The following is a 19,085-nucleotide window of genomic DNA, read 5'->3' as shown; positions in this document are numbered from 1 at the left end:
GAATAACTGATGGACCAGAACTTTACGTATTGAAACATTTAAGACTACAGGAAGCTATTATCCCGAAGTGTAGGTGATAAGACGTGCGCCGATTTTAATAAGCATCAGAGAGTGTCTCTTTGCTCTTCCTCCTCACTTTAACATCACGCGTTTATCAAAAACCTGTACAATTAACGCCACAAAGTGTCCCCTAAACTCTGCTTCTAAAATAATGATAACCGCACCCAACACCCATTGCCCATGTGTGTGGCAAATGTCACGGTTCAGACTTAACGGGAAACTTGGTGTTGGATATCAAAATTGGTGTGCATCAAATTACGAGCATCGCTGGACATATAGCCTGCACGCAGGCGGTTGGATGGCCGAAAAACCGGAATTCGTAATGAGGTCGCCATCTTGGATTCGCGCGGCTAGGTCTGGGCCGGGTAGAGGGTCGACAAAGCGAGCGAGGGGAGGGGGGCGGAGAGGAGAGAGAAAAACCGCCTGCCCGAAAACCAGCCCCCTTTGAGTAGCACAATTTCGCAGCGTCCGCCGGTGGACGCTGTCTTCTGATTGGTCGGCAGACATGCTGTCAATCAACACAAGATTTAATATTCATATACCGCTCTTGTCACCATAGGCAAAATGATGAGTTCGAATGTCGATCGAGCGATTCAAAGTGCTTTAGATTTCTTGGCGACAAGAGAAAGGAGCGTTCTTTTGAAGCGTGAACAAAAACAGGCAATAGTTAGTTTACTAAATGATGAAGATGTGCTGGCCGTGCTTCCCACTGGCTTTGGGAAAAGCATGATATTTACAGTGTTTGCGATAGCCGAAAGTGAGAAACTTGAAGGTCGTCCGGTGTCAGTGCTTGTAATTTGCCCACTGAAGAGCATCATATCAGATCAGATTGTCGAACTGGAAGGTTTGTGTTCGGCAGCAGAATTCACCCCAGAGAGTTCTAAGAAAATTATCGAAGATCCTCCTATCTTCATCTCCTGCTCTGCAGAGCAAGCGCTGGAGGAACGCTTCCTTTCGGCCAAAAGACAGATGAAAAAAAAAATAACATAGTTAATCTTGTGTACGTAAATAAGTTTTATTATATCGTTAATCTAAAAGTTATTTTTCTTAACACTCGGCGAATCAAATCTTTCTTTCCCTGCAAAGATCGCTTGAATCGTTCCCACAGATCGAAAGTTGTTTACAAGGCAAGTTGTTGGGATTGCGATGACTTCTACATCGGCAAAACGAAGCACCGACTGCAGGATAGAAAAGCTGAACATTTTGAAGCGCTCTCCAAGCATGAACACACATCAGATATTGCTGATCATATTATGACGACTGGACATAACATAAAATGGGATCATTTTGAAATTCTCGCGTCTGGGAAAACTGATTACCACTGCAAACGAAACCTTGTTTACACAGGAATTGAATCCGACCTTAAATGCTAATTGTCACTTTATTACAGATCGCTCTCAATTTGTTTTGAAATATAAATATTTTTCATATAATGAAGGTTACTTTTGAAAATGTATGTTGCCATATACGAAACGTCAAGTTAGATTTCATAAAATGCATTGCTTCACTGTAAATCAAAACCATAAATCAAAGCCGCAGTTGATCGCAAAGTGCACCGACAGGAATATTGCCCACTGTTTTCTCGCTGCCAAATTTTTCAAACTTTCCGTATTAAACAAGAAATTGCAATGGGAAAAACCTACACTTACCCTTTACTGCAGTTTCTGCCGGTTTGCTTACGGCTTTTTTAGTTGACCAGAGCAAGTTTGTTTACAGCTACACGCTTCAGTGATTGACAGCCTTATTACAGTCTCTTACTTATTGGTCAATTATTGTGGCGTGACATGCAACCGGAAGCTGAAAAGAAAGTGGGCGGCTACCAAGAAAAGTCTGGTTTTCGTGCAGGCGGTTTTCTCTCCGCTCTTCCCACTCCCCACCCCGTCGTTTTGTCACAGGGCTCAGACCTATCCCACGCTCTTCCAATATGGCGTCTGATAGTGTTTCGTGGCGACACAACAACTACCGCCTGCAAGCAGGCTACTGGACATAAGTAACAACAACAACAACCGTATTCTACCCTTACAAGCACAATAAAGACTTTCATAAACAACGAAATGGAATAAAGGATAAGGGGATAATGCTTCGATTCCTTGAACAGTCTAAACATCCTTTGCTTTTATGCAAAGAACCCTATAAAAAGGACAATATTATGGGTTGGGAAGGTGATAAAGAAATGATCCACGTAAGGATTAAACCAGTAAAAACCAACATAAATCACTTAACTCACTGTGAATAAAGGAATGGTACGATTTACATATCATCATATAACACAATCTTCGCCTATAGCAGAATGTGTAGTCACATGACGTAGCTCTCTCCAGCGATCACGGTCCTGGATGGCACGGTTTGAGAAGTTGAGATCGAGATTTGACTATTGTCAGACCATCTTCTTTGCTGGGCTCTCCTGCTTCTTTTTTGATTTACGTATACTGTACTTATCTTTAATGTTAATACACAGATTGATATGTAATTTTAATGTAGCAAGCTTTTCAGTGTAAGCGTTTTCGTTCAAAAAGGTTTAGATGGGTCAAATTTTGTCCCACATAATAACCGGCGAGTGCAACAGGTTCTAGAGGTGAATGCATTTTGACAATCTTGAAGAGGATAAGATCCAAAGAAAAGAAGACCTCTCTCGACAAAATCAGTCTTGAATCCTTTCTGAAAGCTAGCGTTGTCATGTTTTCTTCTTTGATATTATGAGGGGGTGGGGGGGCGGTCGTATGCAATTTTATTTAAGGATCAATCTATTTTTCGACCTGTTTAATGTTTTTCACTTTTATCACAGGCAGGAGAAGATTTAGAGTTGGGTGGCGTCGACGGAGGCAACAAAGAAGTATGTATTGATCCTTGATTGAAAGTCCACCACTTCCAATCACTTTCGAAACGAGGGCCCACACGGCAATTTTCTTCAGTTAGAAGCTGGGAGAGAGGTCTTGAACGCGAAGCCTTCCGGAGGCCACGCTCACTAGGAAAAAAATGTGATTTTAATCCCTCTTCTTTCTGTTCCTGTCTTGATCATAAGATTCGTTTGCATTTTCAAGAAGAGGAAGACTGTCTGTGCGTTCTCTGTGACTGTATATGTATTCTTTGGTCACTTGATCGCAATATCTATTTGTAGTTGTAAATTCTAATTTCTTTACAACCAGGAGAATATGAAGTGAGACAGCGAATCCCCATATTCTGCCTTATTCAAATGAGGAGTATTTCGTCGTTATTATTATTATTATTATTATTATTATGATTGAGTTGAGTGTTTGTTTCAAGGACGACACCAATAAAAACACTCCACGCGGTCATGCGTACAACTGATCCCCAACTGATCGTACAAAATAGAATTCAAATAATTATGTTCTACTTATATTATCTTGTTACTTCACATCAGTGTTTTGTCAAAACTGAGAAAAATGCTTTGCATAAACAGGGATTTAGAAGAATACAGACATATCTAATAACATCCTGTTTTATCTTCAGGAAGAAGAAGGAGGCGAAGAAGGAGGAGACGGCGAAGAAGGCGGAGAAGGACGCGACGGCTGCTGAGGAAAAAGCGTCGAAAAATTGCCAGAAGACGGAAAAGGCGAAGGAAGAGGCGAAGTAAGTTTAAACCCAGTTACTAAATCTGTAGCTTAATTCAAGAACAAATGAAGCAAAATAAATTCAACTATAACAACTGCATTGTGCAAAAGCACACTTAAATTCGCTTAGTCTGTTTACTAACTTTGTTTTCAGTACCATGGAAACTCTTAACTTAAAAAAATTAAAATTTAAACTTGTTAGCGTTTTTACGGATGAGTATATGTGCTTTCTGAGGTCCGCTAAAGCGATTGCATTCCTCTAGTGAAAATAATAGATCTAATTTAGCTAAGTTAACGCCAAAGTTTAGCCATAATCATTCTGAGTGGGATAGGTATATCAAGCAAGATTAGTGTTACCCTACTACCATCTTCTTTTGTTTGCAACGCTGTTTGATCGATGATCGAACCGCCACGAGTGTTGACGAAACAAACTGGTTTTTGAAAAATGTTTTTGAAAAGTTTCGAATATAAATACCTAGTAAAATCGTCTTCTTACTGCAGTTAATTCGAGATGATGGCACGGCGTTACACGCAAGAATTATTTGGTCACTTGGGAACACTAGAGCAGCAAACTATTCGGGAAAAATCGGTAACGGGGACTCTGTTAGCAGGAAAAATAAGCCCTTAAACAAACAAAGGAACAATTCCCTGGAAAGCAATAGCCGTACCACTCCCTAGTGCTACCAGGAAGAAGGCGTTCTAAGTTCTTATCTCACAACACGGCTTTCTTTGGTCCCTAATAGGAAGGAGAATCGTCTATTACGGAAGGAAAACTTATCCAATCGTGGGGAAGCGAAGATTCGTCTACACAGTTGGACGCAGACTTCAGATCATTCGCACGATAAAGCTTTTAGTCCTCGGTAAATACCGCAAAATAATAAGAACACACGGATGTTGGTTCGTGCGAATAAATGGACGTCTTCGTAAAGTCATTCGTGGAAAAAAGTGGTATCTTCGTTACAAAGGTTGGACGATAATTAAACGTGTTCATCTGTCGGCGTTCATTGAAAGGAGATATGTCCCTATCAGACAGATCAAAGGAAGATTGGTGACGCGTCGTCGTGTCAGAGGTCTGCGGATACCTATTATGACCAAGCGTATACGCTACTTGCGTTTAAGAAGGCACAGATTAAGGAGAGTAAAAATTACGAAAAAAGGAGCTAAAGTCAGAAGTGGAAGGCGTTGGAGCAGGCTTTTGAAAATGAAGCACTTACGTGAGTAGACTTTTACTTTGTCTTAGGAAAAAGTAACGAAACTTTGTTCATACTTAAAAGTATTTAAAGCTATTCGTTTGTGGTACCGTGTGTAAGGGAGACAACTGAAATTGGAACGAGGTACCCCGTTGGCTATTTTTGAAACCTGGTTTTTTAAGCCGGAGCATAGGGTTTTCAACCATTGGGCCACGATGCCTCGTTGTAAATTACGTTGTTAAATAGTTGATGTCACACTCGCGCATTTTTAACTACATATTCATGAATCGTTTTTAGTTCCTCAGTTTTGCACTATTATCTTGATTATAATCGTAAACTTTAAGAAGGATCGATTTAGAAAACGTATTAAGAATAAAAAGTAACAACACTATCCGACGTTTCGGAGTCAGACATGACCCCATTATCAAGGTTAAACTGTACTGGAAAAATTCGCAATTTAAATACAACGGGCGTTAGGTCAAAACAAAGACATGCATAAATGGAAATTAAACGATAGTTGACACTAAGATATTTACAATTTTTGCTAGAATACAAAAGGCGAAGGTCAAACAAAAACTTTAGCACGAATGGGGTCATGTCTGACTCCGAAACGTCGGATAGTGTTGTTACTTTTTATTCTTATAATCGTAAAAGATGACAAATTTAAGGCTAACCAGAATTGTTGGAAACAGTCGTAGAAGTAAATGATACAAATTCCAAAAATGATCTGGGTTAAAAGTCAAGAAGCCAGTTTCTTAAGACTTCTGCGAGAAAGTTGAAGGCACTGAAAGGAACGACAAAAATAAGAATCTCTTCGCTAGTTCTGCTGAATTGTTCGAAATACTTTTGTTATAGAATGTTTTTGTTACAAAAAAGAAAACAATCATTTCAGCGCGCGTGGAAAAATGTAATTGGAATTTTCCTTTTCCTGACTCCGTCATTTGGAATTTATACCTTATTATGGTTGTTTCTGTTACTTTGTAGGGCCCCATCCACTACAAAAACCAACATTTGACTTGATTTGCATTAATTGTTAATTTCAGTTTCCAGTGTCCCCAGTTAGTGCTCCAGCACCAAAAGACAGGACACTTAAATAAAGTTCTTTTCCTTTCATTTTTTTCGTTCCTTTCCGCACTAATGTGCTTTTGTTTGAAATTGATTTCAAACGTTTTCTACGCCCTGCCGTCCTCGTTTTCAGAGGTCTCTGTTTTCAAACGTCCACGCTCGAAAACACTGACGGAAACGGAGGCTTTCAAAAATGGTTTGCAAAGTAGAGACTTTTGAAAACGCATCGTTTTGAAAACGCTCCGGCTGTACTGTGGATAGATGTAAACGGAGACTTTTGAAAACGACGACGTCAGGGCGGAGAAGACATTCGAAAACACATGAGAGGAAATCGTTGAAATCGAAGGCTTCTGAAAACGATGACTTGAATAGCGTCAAGAGAAAATGAGGGGACAGAGAAGGAGGCTCCCGGTCCAGCCCTTGGGATATGTCATGTCCACGAAAGTTATTTTTAGACGAGCGGAAGTCTTCCGAGACGTCCGCATGCAGGCCAACCTCGGTCCGATGTTTGAAAGAAAATATATATTCATCAGCCTTCCACGTGCGCCATCATTTTTTCTTTTCACTAAGAACCTGAGAGCGAAGCAAGACTGCATGCGGACGTCTCGGAAGAAAGACTTCCCCTAGAACAAAGACTTCCGCTCGTCTAAAAATAACTTTCGTGGACATAATATATCCCGGCCAACGCCTTGGGCCTCCCTCTCTGTCCCCTCATTTTTTCTTGATAGCGTGGGACAAAAGTCCGTTGTTGAACGTTGTGGAGTGGATATATGAAAACGATGCGAAAACGATAGATGAATATTTTTCGCTGTTAGCAACAGTCCTTCTAAGAACTCCTTTACCCAGACGATCAAATTCCATCGAGAACACAAGCAGACGAAAATGATAAAGATTCCTTTTTGGTATGCTCATGTTATTCCGTCCTAAACCTTCAACATGGTTATTTCACTGCGCAAGGATGGACCTTTTTAGGTCCGTTGTTTGCTTTTTGCATTTTAGACCCCGCGACAGAGTTAAGAATTATATCTTTCAAAGTTTGCCGCTTGCACGCTAGTAGTAGCCAAATGGAACCGTTCCACTAAGACTGTGGCGTGATCTAAAATGTGGAATTAGCATTTGGAGGTAAAAACACAAAATGACTGCGCCTTAGAAATTTAAAAGGCGCAAATAGTCTATAACTATTTTTACTCGCAATTGCGGAAATGAGATTTCTCTCTGTTCACAACCATAACATGATATAAGTCAGTATTTTCAACAATTAGCGTTAATTTGTTCTAAAAGTGTAGCTTCCCTTTAAAGAATATTTAACTGGGTTACAGGTCGTTTAAGTCGCGGGAAAATCCTGAAAATAAGAAGAAGACGTTTGCGCAGACGACGGCGCCGGCGTCGAAGAATATTACGTAGAATAAGAAGTTATTTCAGGCGGCGGAAACGAAGACAACTGCGAGCTCGACGTAAAATACGCGGACGACGAGGTAAGATATCCACAAGTACAATTTACGCCATTACAATTTCTAATAAAAGTTTACTTGCATTATGATTAAAATTGAGGTATGGCCAGAATGGCATATGCTGATTTTATGTTTAAACCTGTTCTGTATTCGTGTTTACAAAGTACGTTTGCATATCAAAGCAGCTTCTGACATCAAATGAAAAATAGACCCCTGTTCAACCCACAGCTCGGTCGGTTTGTGTGAGACACATTGAAAGAAAAAAACTTAAAGCGAAAATGCAAACATGTTTGTTCTTGTTGAAAACATTTACATTATAGAAAGAAAATATTTGAGTTTAGGTTCAGTTTAACCATGATAGTTAATCGAACCCTTTTTCTAAAAGACAGCTTATCAAAAGTTTTGAATAATTTGTTCAGCAGTCATTGTGTTAAGACCTGAAAAAGGAGGAGAAAATTGTAATTTTAATTAAGAATTTTTTTTAGGTATGTCAAGCCGGCGTAGAAGACTTCTTAGACGAAGGCGAAGAAGAAGACGGAAGCTCGGACGAAGGCGGCGAAGACTTAAGAGAAGGAGACGACGAATCAAACTCCGTGGAAGACGAAGAAGACGGCGAAGAAGGCGTCAAAGAAGACGAAAAAGTGAGTTGCGCATCTTGAGGAATCTGTAGATATTCTGGTTGGTCAATCAGTAAACTGCAATCAAAATCGACGAAATACATACAGAACGTCCTATTTTTAGACTATCTTTTCCGCCAAAAAAAAGAGGCAGTTCCAGGTTGGTAGAGCTTCGACGTCGTTAGTTACTTTTGATTGGTCATCGGGCTCCTTCGGGAGTCTCGTTCGCATTAAATTCAAACTAAAAATAAATCGGTCACGCACTGACAGGAATACATGCCTGTTGTTCTCTCCTAGTCATGGGCTCCTGGTGGTTTCTAATCGGTTGTCATGGAGTTCCACGTAAAATCGTGCCCGATTTGTCGACACACTTTTCTCAAAACATACCAACTGTCGTGCATTTTCCCCTTTTTCCCTACAAAGTTTCTATTTATGGTGGCAATCCAGGGGTTGATTGTTTAACCACATTGACTGAGTGGAGGCGGTGTCATCTCAGTTATACCACACTAATAATTCTTGTTTACTCTGTCAGTAGATGAAAATTCTTTTAAACAGCAGTTGTAGCGCTATTTGGTTGGATGTCCGGAATAAAAGTGTCCAATGTGTGGCAGATTGAAAGAAATTAAAGTTTGGATTTCTTGGGGAATATCTCGTTAATTCTACTTTCTTTTCACACAGGGTTCAGGTTCCTCTCCTATCGGGGCCGACTCTGTCGGATAAAGACAAGAAAAAAATTCTCTCTCAACGTGCGCGGTAAAAGAAGGACCATCCATAATGTTTACCGAAGGATAGGATTGATGTGGAGGAACAAATGGTCTCGAGTGACAGTACGAAGAGGACGATGGATAGCACGTATTCGAGGAAGGTTTCGCCTATTAAAACGACGCAGAAACGTGTGGTTTTACCAATGGCATCACAGCTTTAAAAGGCTCAGCGGGGTGCGTTTCCTATTGACCTTCCAGAGAAAGCGGCATACACTAAAAGTCCTACGCCGTGGTGACATGATTGTCAAAGTGAACAAGAACTGGGGCGAGCTAGAGCGGAAAAAACTCCGCTATATTAGTTATGGTGGAAAGCTCTTTCCTGTGATAAGAAAGACAACAAGCTACTATTCAGTAAAACGAAACAGAAAATTGAGTCGGCCTATACGAGTGCGGTTTAAAGTAAAAAAAGGTAGGTATTAAAGATTAAACTTCGGTTAGAAAATGTGCTGTTTAAGCAACGCTGACTATACTCCCAAATTACTCAATTTTGATTGGTCAATCAAAGTGTACAATAAATTCAAAGAAATTACCATAATATTGGTTAATGAATATTACAATTCCGTAAGTTAAGCCCATATAATTATCACAAAATTATCCAAAAAATATATAAAAACAGTTTAAATTTTTCAATCACGGTGTGGCTTTCCCTTTCTACAGGGTTGTATTACTGAAACGGTACTGGCTAGTTCGTTGCTTGGCTACGGTTATAAGTTGCATTTGTCATCAAAATGGTTGACCCAGCTTATCCGCATTTCGCTGTGATCGACGAAGAGATGATAAAGAAATTGAACATTGCGAGCGAAAATTAAAATACCAGACAAAGTACAAATATTTGGCTTTTCGTTGTTTATAAACTGAGTGACAGAAAGAAAAATTGACGACTCTTCCTGAACTTGAATGGCTTGCGAAGTTTGAAATTTGGCCTTCTAAATTGCAAACAAGTAAACATAAGGGTTCTCGTGAAATTGCCGCGTGAAATTCGAAACAGCCAGAGTGTAGTCATTTTTAAGTCCAAGCTTAAGACACATTTGTTCAAGCTGGCTTACAATTTGTTTTAACATTTTAATATTTGTAAAATTTAATCGTTTAATAGTTTTGATATTTTTATATAATATTTTGTAAAGCGCTTTAGAAATGTAAATTATTGTTATTATTATTAAGGATTAATTTCACTCGTGTTTTGAAAGTTTTGAAATTGCTCTCGTCGCTACGCGACTTGAGTAATTTGAACAAACTGTTGAAGGCACGAGACTGCGAGCACTCGAAAACCTGCCGAGCGCGCAAAACAACTAATCGAACAAGGCGATATGCAAGTGGCAAAGACGCGAGCCGCGAATAGCGCTGGCGTCTTTTCATTCGTCTTCCTACGCTTTTCTTACTACGCCTTTCTTATCCGCCGTTTCGGTTATCACAATTGCGTCGTTCGGTCAGTTGTTTTGCGTTCTCGGCGGATTTTCGAGCCAAAAGGAGACTGCTTACAGGCTGTGAAAACACTTGTGAATAGGCCTCGTGCAAGATAGCGTCACGTGCTCAATAATTCACCACCAAGTCTCGATCGTTTGCACAAAATTATTCACATCATCTGGACATGCAATACTCTTCGCAAGTGGATTTTCTTTACAAGTTTGCTCCTTTGGGATCCAGCTCAAGCTAAAATTTACAAGTTTGATTCGAAATCGAGGTTTGGCGGTGTAATCAGCTGGTCAGACGTCATCACGCATAAGGGCTATTTAATCCTTAATTTTACTAGGGACTATACTATTATTACCTATGCAAACCGAGCGAAAGAGCCCTTCCAGGGAAACATTTCCGGGATCTTGACATATTGGGCCCGGTCTGTTACCAAAGAAGTGAAGTTAGTGAGTAGATTTTTAAAGCGTACTTTTGTTTCTTATCATGATTTTCAGTAAGATTCCAAAGTTAACGTTTTTTTGCCAGTAAGTGACTGATCACCAGGTCACCAGCTGCTGTATCGCTGACTAGCTTCTTCTTCTTTCTTAGCGGTTTATTTCAGGGTAGCGGGATGTCGTAGTAGTGATAGCACTGCGGCCTCCCACCAACGTGGCCCGGGTTCGATTCCGGACTCGTGGCCATATGTGGGTTAAGTTTCTTGTTGGTTCTTTACTCTGCTTTGAGTGATTTTTGTCCGGGTTCTCTTGTATTCCCCTCTCCTCAAAAAACGAACATTTTAAAATTTCAATTCGTTCGTATGCAGTACCTCCCTGAAAACCACTTTCGCGGGGTGAGTGGAGCTTCTTGGGTAAATATCATTGATTATTTATTATTTCATCCTGTCCGCACCTACCTCGTTGTCAATTAATGTCTGTTACTTCACTGTTCTCCTGAATTTTAACATCAAGAAACGAGAGTCGGACCGATGAGCCTTCGACTATAGTAGTTTGACTGCTCTTGAGATATTCCCGAATACCGAATACCCGCGTCGTTTTTTTAAACAAAAAAATCTCAATTTTACAATACGCTTTACAATTTTCATTCTCTTCGAGGTTGTATGTGTCGTTCTTAGTTGTATGGTGCACAGCTAGTTGGATTCAGTCATTTTCTCCGGTAGTCTCCATGCAATCCACCACACGTTTTTCCTCAAGTTATAATTAACTTTCAAAGACAGTAAACGTTTTCTTAAATTATCGCAAAGTTTTACTGGTAAGCTTTCACTGTTCTTTACACCAAGAGAAAATTTAAGAAATATTTCATTGCAGCGTTTTAAAGTTAAATATTTTAAAAGGTCGCTCAGTTAACACTGAAAAAAATAAGCAAAAACCTTATCGTTTCACAATTGTTTCTCTTTGAGAGAAACCTATATACAATACAGCAGTGCCACAGAAAACTGTAAAGAAAAAGCATATTAACATTCTCAACTCATTTAGTTCTGAATGCAACTGTTTCTTATCGGTTTTTTTCGTAGTTTTGGTTAACAATACGTAAAATTCGTCGTCGGTGATAATTACGCCTCATTTACACCAGCAAGTTTTCCTTGGCAGTGCAAATGGAAAAATAAGACTAGTTTTTCCTTGACAAGTGTCCTTGATCAAAAACTGGCATGCTAGTTTTTGAACAAGGACATTTGCAAAGGAGAAACTTGTCAAGGACGAAATTTGCTGATGTAAATTACTTTTCAAGTGCACTTGTCAAGGAAAACTTGTCATATTTTCCATTTACACTACCAAGGAGACATGTCAAGGAAAAACGTTTCAAGGAGAACTTGTTAGTGTGTACAGTCGCCAAGTTTTCCTTGACAAGGTGGCTTATCAAGGAAAACTTACTAGCGTAATTGATGAGGCTTTAATGAAACAACGTGAGCAGTTGGCGTTAAGATAAAAGGTTCCGGGGCCATTTTCAGGTGTCACAATTCCCTTTGTATTTCAAGAACGGAGAGGATTTAAGTCGCCAAACTTGACAGCAGTTTGCTTTTTGTTACTTTGAAAACATTTTAAAAGATCGGCCTTCCAAAATAAGCTGTTAGCAATTTCTCAAACGGCTTTTCGGGCCCGAAAAGCCATTTTTAAACTCCCATCCGCTTACTTTGGAGAGCTGATCTTTTACGATGTTTTCAAGATAACAAGAAGCAGAATAACTGTGAAGTTTAACGACTTAACCCTCTCGTTTCGTGAGATACAAAGGGAATTTTGACACCCGAAAAAGGCCCGAAAAGTTTCGGGAATTTCGAGAAACGGGCCCCAGGATTGAACAGACGTAATCTGGGAGCTGATAAATTGTGAGTTCCTTCAATATCCCGTAATAAGATGTGAAGGACAAGGAAGAGCACACGTGGAAGTCGTATACTAATCTGCTAGCAAATATTAAAGGGCCTGCGGGATTTTAACTAATCATATTCAAGATATTTTCAACGCCGGTATATCATTTTTAAGATTGTTGCCATTCACGCTAACATTTTGGCCTTTTTAGAATTGATAAAAGTCAAACTATTTTTACCTTTGGTTTCAGTTGTTAGGCGTCGCCGCCAGAAGAGAATTATACGGCGAAAACGCAGACGACTCAGACGCAAAATCAGGCGTAGGCGAAAGAAGCGTAGACGGCACAGGAGACGCCGAAGAAGGCAACGTCACCGTCGCCGTCGCCGACGACGGCTCCGAAGAAGACGAAGGAGGAAGCAAGGAAAACGTAAGTTACTTGAGAAATGGAAGACCGATGATTTATTTTATGCTCAACCATTAGAAATTATCTCCCTCTCAAAGGCAGCTGGAATGGCAGTAAAAAATACTCTTAGGTAAAAGAATATTCGGAAGCCCCCTCGGGAGTTTGAAAATCATTGTAATCCTTAAAAAATACATTTTTGTGTACACTGGTGGCATGTTTCTGATGTTTATCCGTTATGAGCGTCGATCCATCCAGTAAGGAAAAGGGAAGGATTTTTCTGCCATAGTCGGCGGAATAACAAAACGAATCTACAAAGCTCATCGAAGGTTGAAGCTCGTCTGGAACGGACGACGCCACAATTTGATAACGAGACGAGGGCGACGGAAGGTACAAATAAGAGGAAGGTTTTACCTATTGCGTGGACGCAGGAGATATTGGTATTACAAACGGAGCCGTAGCGTGGGGAAAAAGCTTTCTAGAGCGCATTTATTGTTCAAGTACAATAAAAAATGGAATAAATTATTTGGACGTTATGGGAGATGGTCTTTTAACATAAACAGGAGGAATTGGGCCAAGCTGGTGACGTGAAGAATCCGCTTTATTCGTTACCGTAAAATGCGGCGGGTAGTTTTGCAGTTTCCGGCCTGTTCCTTGAGTGATGGAATTTAATTTGAAACGTGCAATTCAGGGGAGGAAAATTTCATTGAATCATATTCTTTCTGTCACGTTTTTTTTGCTGCCTCAAATGCGAAATCAGTGAGGATTCTGTACTCCTTGTAATGATGAAATGATATATGAAATGGATCATATATGAACTGCGGATATGAAATCAAGTGAAGCTAAGATCCTCGCAGTTATGAAGGCAATTTTTGCAATTGCGTAAAGAAGCCTGAAAATATCCGCAGTTTATATATGATCCATTTCATATATCATTTCATCGTTGATTCATTCCTTACGGGAACATTGGAACCCACAAATGACCAGCTCCCAACGTCAGTGGCTTCATAGCTTCGTTGGTTAGAGCGTCGCACCGTTATCGCGAGGTCACGGGTTCAAACCCCGTTGAAGTCCTGAATTTTTCAGGCTTCTTTACGCAATTGCAAAGATTGCGTTCATAACTGCGAGGATCATAGCTTCACGTGACTCCTTATAATGTCGCTTAAGATATGTATGGCGTCATCTGCTTTTGATTTCATTCTGATTTCGCATCATCAGTTTAAGGCCATTCATGTGTTTTATCGTCGCCTAATGTATATTAACTATTAACGAAACTTTTGCAGGCGTTAGCAGAAGGCAAAGGCGCAAACAGCGTCGTAGACGTCGACGTAGACGGCGACGAAGGACGAGGCAAAGAAAAAGACGAAGGAGAAGAAGAAGAAAACTCCGAAGAAGACGTCGACGACGCAGAGAAAGGAGGCGAATCCGGCGATGGAAGAGGAGAGAAAGTAAGTTACAATGTAGGATGATAAAAGAGCTCAAATGTATTACGCAGCGAACACTTTCTGGCTTGTCTGGACCCATCTCCACGGAAAGAGTTCAATCGTAATTAAGAGACGTCAAAGCGTGCTGTTAATGATAGGCCTTATTCACGATAGCCGCCATGTTGGTTTTCAAATTGTCATGCAAATTAGCCATGTGTTATGCTAAGAGCAAACATTGGAAAAACGCAAATTGCGGAAAATCGGCTAGTCAAAATATTGAAATAACATTGCTAAAAGTCCATTTTAGTATTTAGAATTAAGTACCTTTTATAATAATTTTATATCTTTTGATTCCCTTTGACATTTTGACTTTCTACTTCGTTATCTGCTCATTTTTCGCTAAAAAAAACGCCGAAGTAACTTGTGTAATGATTGTAATGACTGATAAACATTCCATGAACTTGAAGCAAATCATCTGTGTGGCCAAGATGTTCGTTATAACCTCTCGAACTTGTGTTGTTTGCCCCCTCAGAAGAGTGTAGCTAATTTGGATGATAATAGCAAATCCAACATGCCATCGTGAAAAAGGTCTATGGGGCTAGAACGGGCCAAGGGACGGGCCAAGGGACGGGAGGAGGGTGACGGTCTTGATACTTTAAACTATTTCATTTAAGTCGACTATTTAAAGCGCGGTGAATGAAGAGAACCAGAAGCTTGCTCAAGTTGACTTTTTTTGCTTGTTTTTAAATTATTTGTTTGCTGCTCGGAAGAAAGTGTTTTTGTTAAGTTCCGCGTTGTTGAAATTAAATGAGCGCGTTAATAATTCGAGAATAGGGGATGGTGGTACTGTATTTTTAGTAATGCCACATTGATGTATTGAGGTGGTTTTAGCCAAACAGAAATATATTGTTTGTTATTTTTGTGTTTTCAAAAGCAATTTACCGTTCATTTGTTTGTTTTTAAGGGAAAAGCCCCTCGTATGTCATATATCACAGGAAACGTTATGCGGTACAATATCAACCAATATACACTGTATATGTGAAAGGAAAAAGATATGATATCCGTGGTTTTCTGAATGGACGATGCACGATAAAGATAAACCGGAATTATCAACCCATCATTCGCAAAGGCAAGAAATGGCTTGTCCGTTTCAAGGGTGGGTCAAAAATGGTGCATAGGCAAGGCAGGAGACACTTTATAATATCGAGGGGAAAAATACGTTACTTCAGGTGGACTTTCAGGATACTATTCATGGGTGTCTCACGCGAGGTGAAATACCGAAGAGGAAGATGGCTACTTGGATTAAAACGCCACAAATTCAGAGAGATCAGGAAACGCCTTGGGAGATATATAGGTAGAAATGGTCGTCGTTATCCAATTACAAGAAGAAGGGGCAACACCTATATAAGGATAAGGAACCTCTCGAAGAAAGTGACGATGAAGAGAGAACGAAGAGGACGTCGAGGACAACAACGTAAGAGACCAATTAATGCAATGTCTATTTTGTTAATCAAGACAAATGTTTACTTTGCGCCGAATGCCACAAATTTAAGCTCAGGCAAGAATAAAATAACCATTCAAGTGGCCAACTTTGAGGTGTCATTATGACACTAAGGCCCTGTTTACAAGCAGGTAGGGTAACCCTAGTGCTAGGGTTATCCTAGCAAGAGGGTTACCTTAGCACTCACACATTTCTTCTTTTTTTCAACGACGTGCGGGTTTACAAGGCAGCTAGGGTTACCCTGGCGCTGGGGTAACCCTGTGTGAGTGCTAGGGTAACCCTAGCTGCCTTGCAAACGCTCTGCTAGGGACAGCTAGCCTACCTGGGGCAACTTTTTAGCGGTTTTCATTGTGTTTGTGATGCTGGCGGTTACCAAGCACATAAAGTTGTCCCGGGTGGTAGGGTAACCCTACTTGTGAAATTTTGCTTGTAAACACGGGCTATGTTTGACCCTCCTGCTAGGGTAACCCTAACTATAGGGTTGCCCTACCTGCTTGTAAACGGGGCCTAAAGGTACGGTAATACGAGGAACAAAAACGCCCAACTTGTCTCGCAACATTGCTGCGAAACTAGTCGAAAAGCAGTGTTGCGCGCTTTACATGTCATGCCAAACCTGTCTCGCAACAAAAAATATTTTGCAAGTTGCTGAAGAAAGTAGAACGGACCTCTACTTTCTGCAACACACTGTAGCAACTTGCAATTGCAACACTTTTTTTTTTGTTGCGTGACAGGTTGGCGTGGGATGTAAAACGCGCAACGTTAATACTGCTTTTCGACTACCGGTAGTTTCGCAGAAATGTTGCGAGACAAGTTGGACGTTTTTGTTACCCGTATTGCCGTAGCTTAACTTGTTGGAAGTGGTTTTCTCGATGGAGGACAGCATCGCTGCAATCCACCTTTTCACGGCAAATATGGAACAAACTCGTGACCGTGCTGATGCCGAGAATACAGTGCAATCAGCGCATACAAGAATACCTGGCTTGAAATCTGCACAGACCTGTATGATAGAGGGGGTCGAAAATTCCGACCTCGCAACCAACTTTTCAGACTCCCTGGATTTCTCATAACATTCAGACTCAAACGAGTGAGATCGTCGTGGTGGCTCGAAAACCTGACACTGTTTTCATCTCACGCTAATGGTGTAGCTAATACATATCGTCAAGCATTCTGTTCATAGCATTTGGAGTGGTTTTAGGATACTTGTGCTATCGTTCTCAGTTTTGTGTCGCGTACATTTTTCCCTAAAACTCGCCGTAGACTAATAAGAAAAAAAAATACAAAGGGTGAAGCAACACAACAGAATTAATCAAGAGAAAATAAGGGGACAGAGAGGGAGGCTCAAGGCGTTGGCCGAGATATGTTAGGTCCACGAAAGTTATTTTTAGACGAGCGGAAGTCTTTGTTTTAGCGGAAGTCTGTCTTCTGAGACGTCCGCATGCAGTCTTGCCTCCCTCTCAGGTTCTTAGTGAAAAGAGAAAATGATGGCGCACGTGAAAGGCTGATGAATATATATTTTCTTTCAAACATCGGACCGAGGTTGGCCTGCATGCGGACGTCTCGGAAGGCTTCCGCTCGTCTAAAAATAACTTTCGTGGACATGACATATCCCAAGGGCTGGACCGGGAGCCTCCTTTTCTGTCCCCTCATTTTCTCTTGAATTAATCTAAAGATAGTTTGCAGAATTTTAAGGATAACCTTTGAGAATGTATGCTTTAACGTGAAGTATGTAAAGTGTGTTGCTTCGCAGTGTTTTTGATCACTGTTTGTGTTTAAGTGCACTCACGTGATGCGACTACCATGTTGGTGCCCATTCTCGTCACCAGAGCCTCGGATCGACCCAAGGCTCTGGGAAACTCTATGTCGGAGAACATGCGCAGTTGGGTTCTTATATCCAAAACTTGGCTATTTGAACCTTACGGCGCCTGCTCACTCGTGCTAGTATGAATGCACCAATGAGAGACGCTTTTGATTGTTCTTCACGAAAACCAACGACAAGACACTTTGTTTCGGGGTTCCCCAGAGCTCTTCTCTCCCTCAGTCAAGAGAAGAGCTCTGGGGTCGAGAATGGTTGTTGCCAAAAAAATAGAAACATGTTGCTCAAATTTTGCACAATAATAAAGTCAAATTCCCAAAAGACTTTTTCGGTGTCGTTCTTTCCACCAAGATGGCCGCCGTGACGTCAGGTAAAATCAGATAATTATGCGCTCGATTCCCGTAGGCTTTCAGAGAAACTGTAGCGAGCTTAAACAAGGACGACGACGACTACTACGAGGACAATACCTAAAAATATTATTTCGTGTTATTATCTGACTGTCTGCGTGAGCGGGCAAGATGAACCAAATCCCGCGCTGTGATTGGTTACCCGAGCGGGCAAGATGGAGTTATGCTGCCTGCTCGGGATTTCTCGCTTGGTCCCGGAAGATCAAATATAATTTTTTTGTTGTTTTATGTTATCCCATATAATAAATTCTTTATTGACCAAGCTTGTTCGGTCAAGATGGCTGGATATTGGCCTCCTTCGCTTTTTTGCGTGTTTATGGTCCATAAACACGCAAAAAAAGAATTTGGCCAATATTCAGCCATCTTAACCTCACGCTTGGTCAATAATAACCATATTTATTGCAATCATTTTGCGATTACTTCAACTTCAACTTCGTTATTTACGTGAGCTTTTGATTTCAAAAGATGCAACCATTGGCCAAAAATAATTAGGTCCAGATAAGAGGAAAATTTATTTTTACGCAATTGTTTCATTCACCTCTTGGGTTAAATATAGATAAACTAACCAGTTATGTGACAGCTCGTTGTGCTTTTGAAATCTTGATAATCAATCCCTTTCAGGTGGCCGACGATACAAACTACGAAAGCTGCGGCAAAGGAGACGGCGTCTTCGTAGACGCTGGAGAAGACGACAAAGGAGACGAAGGAGGAGGCAAAGAAGAAATATCAGGAGGCTCAAGAGAAAATACAGAAGTGAGATTTGATATAAGGAGTGAAAGGAAGGAAAGCGGGAAAATCGAGGCTTAATTCATACCCCGAATACATACAAGGAGGGTGGGGGGATGGGAATTCGCGGGCATTGTGGACTGATGAAAAAGCACGCAAAGTTGCCTCCTTTTTACAGAGAAAATCCCTTTTGTACGATATTTTCTTGGGAATTAAATATCTTTCTGATTTTTGCTCTTTGGGAGAAAGTAAACGTTTTGCCGCATTCTTGAGTACCCTGTAAGTGAGCAAGGGTCATTGGATTTCAACTGGAAGATCAACCTTAGTGAAAGATCATGAAAATTGCATCAGTGCTTCTAAAATCTGGAAGATCACTGAAGGT

The 19,085-nt window shown here is 40.6% G+C and overlaps 1 protein-coding gene across 1 annotated transcript in view; it reads left to right on the top strand.

Moving 5' to 3' along the window:
* Nucleotides 1–4,146: 4,146 nt before the first annotated feature.
* Nucleotides 4,147–19,085, top strand: part of LOC138039933 (uncharacterized) — a 34,818-nt gene continuing 19,879 nt past the window's right edge. Inside the window, exons 1-5 of the mRNA XM_068885757.1 lie at nucleotides 4,147–4,221; nucleotides 7,824–7,979; nucleotides 12,683–12,859; nucleotides 14,116–14,280; nucleotides 18,599–18,730. Coding sequence (XP_068741858.1) covers nucleotides 4,147–4,221; nucleotides 7,824–7,979; nucleotides 12,683–12,859; nucleotides 14,116–14,280; nucleotides 18,599–18,730 — 705 coding nt within the window. The remainder of the gene's footprint in view (nucleotides 4,222–7,823; nucleotides 7,980–12,682; nucleotides 12,860–14,115; nucleotides 14,281–18,598; nucleotides 18,731–19,085) is intronic.

The sequence above is a fragment of the Montipora capricornis genome, chromosome 3 (assembly GCF_036669925.1).
Source record: "Montipora capricornis isolate CH-2021 chromosome 3, ASM3666992v2, whole genome shotgun sequence".
NCBI classification, from domain to species: Eukaryota; Metazoa; Cnidaria; class Anthozoa; order Scleractinia; family Acroporidae; genus Montipora; species Montipora capricornis.
Note: the sequence above shows the minus strand (reverse complement) of the source record. Positions and strands in the feature narration are given on the sequence as shown.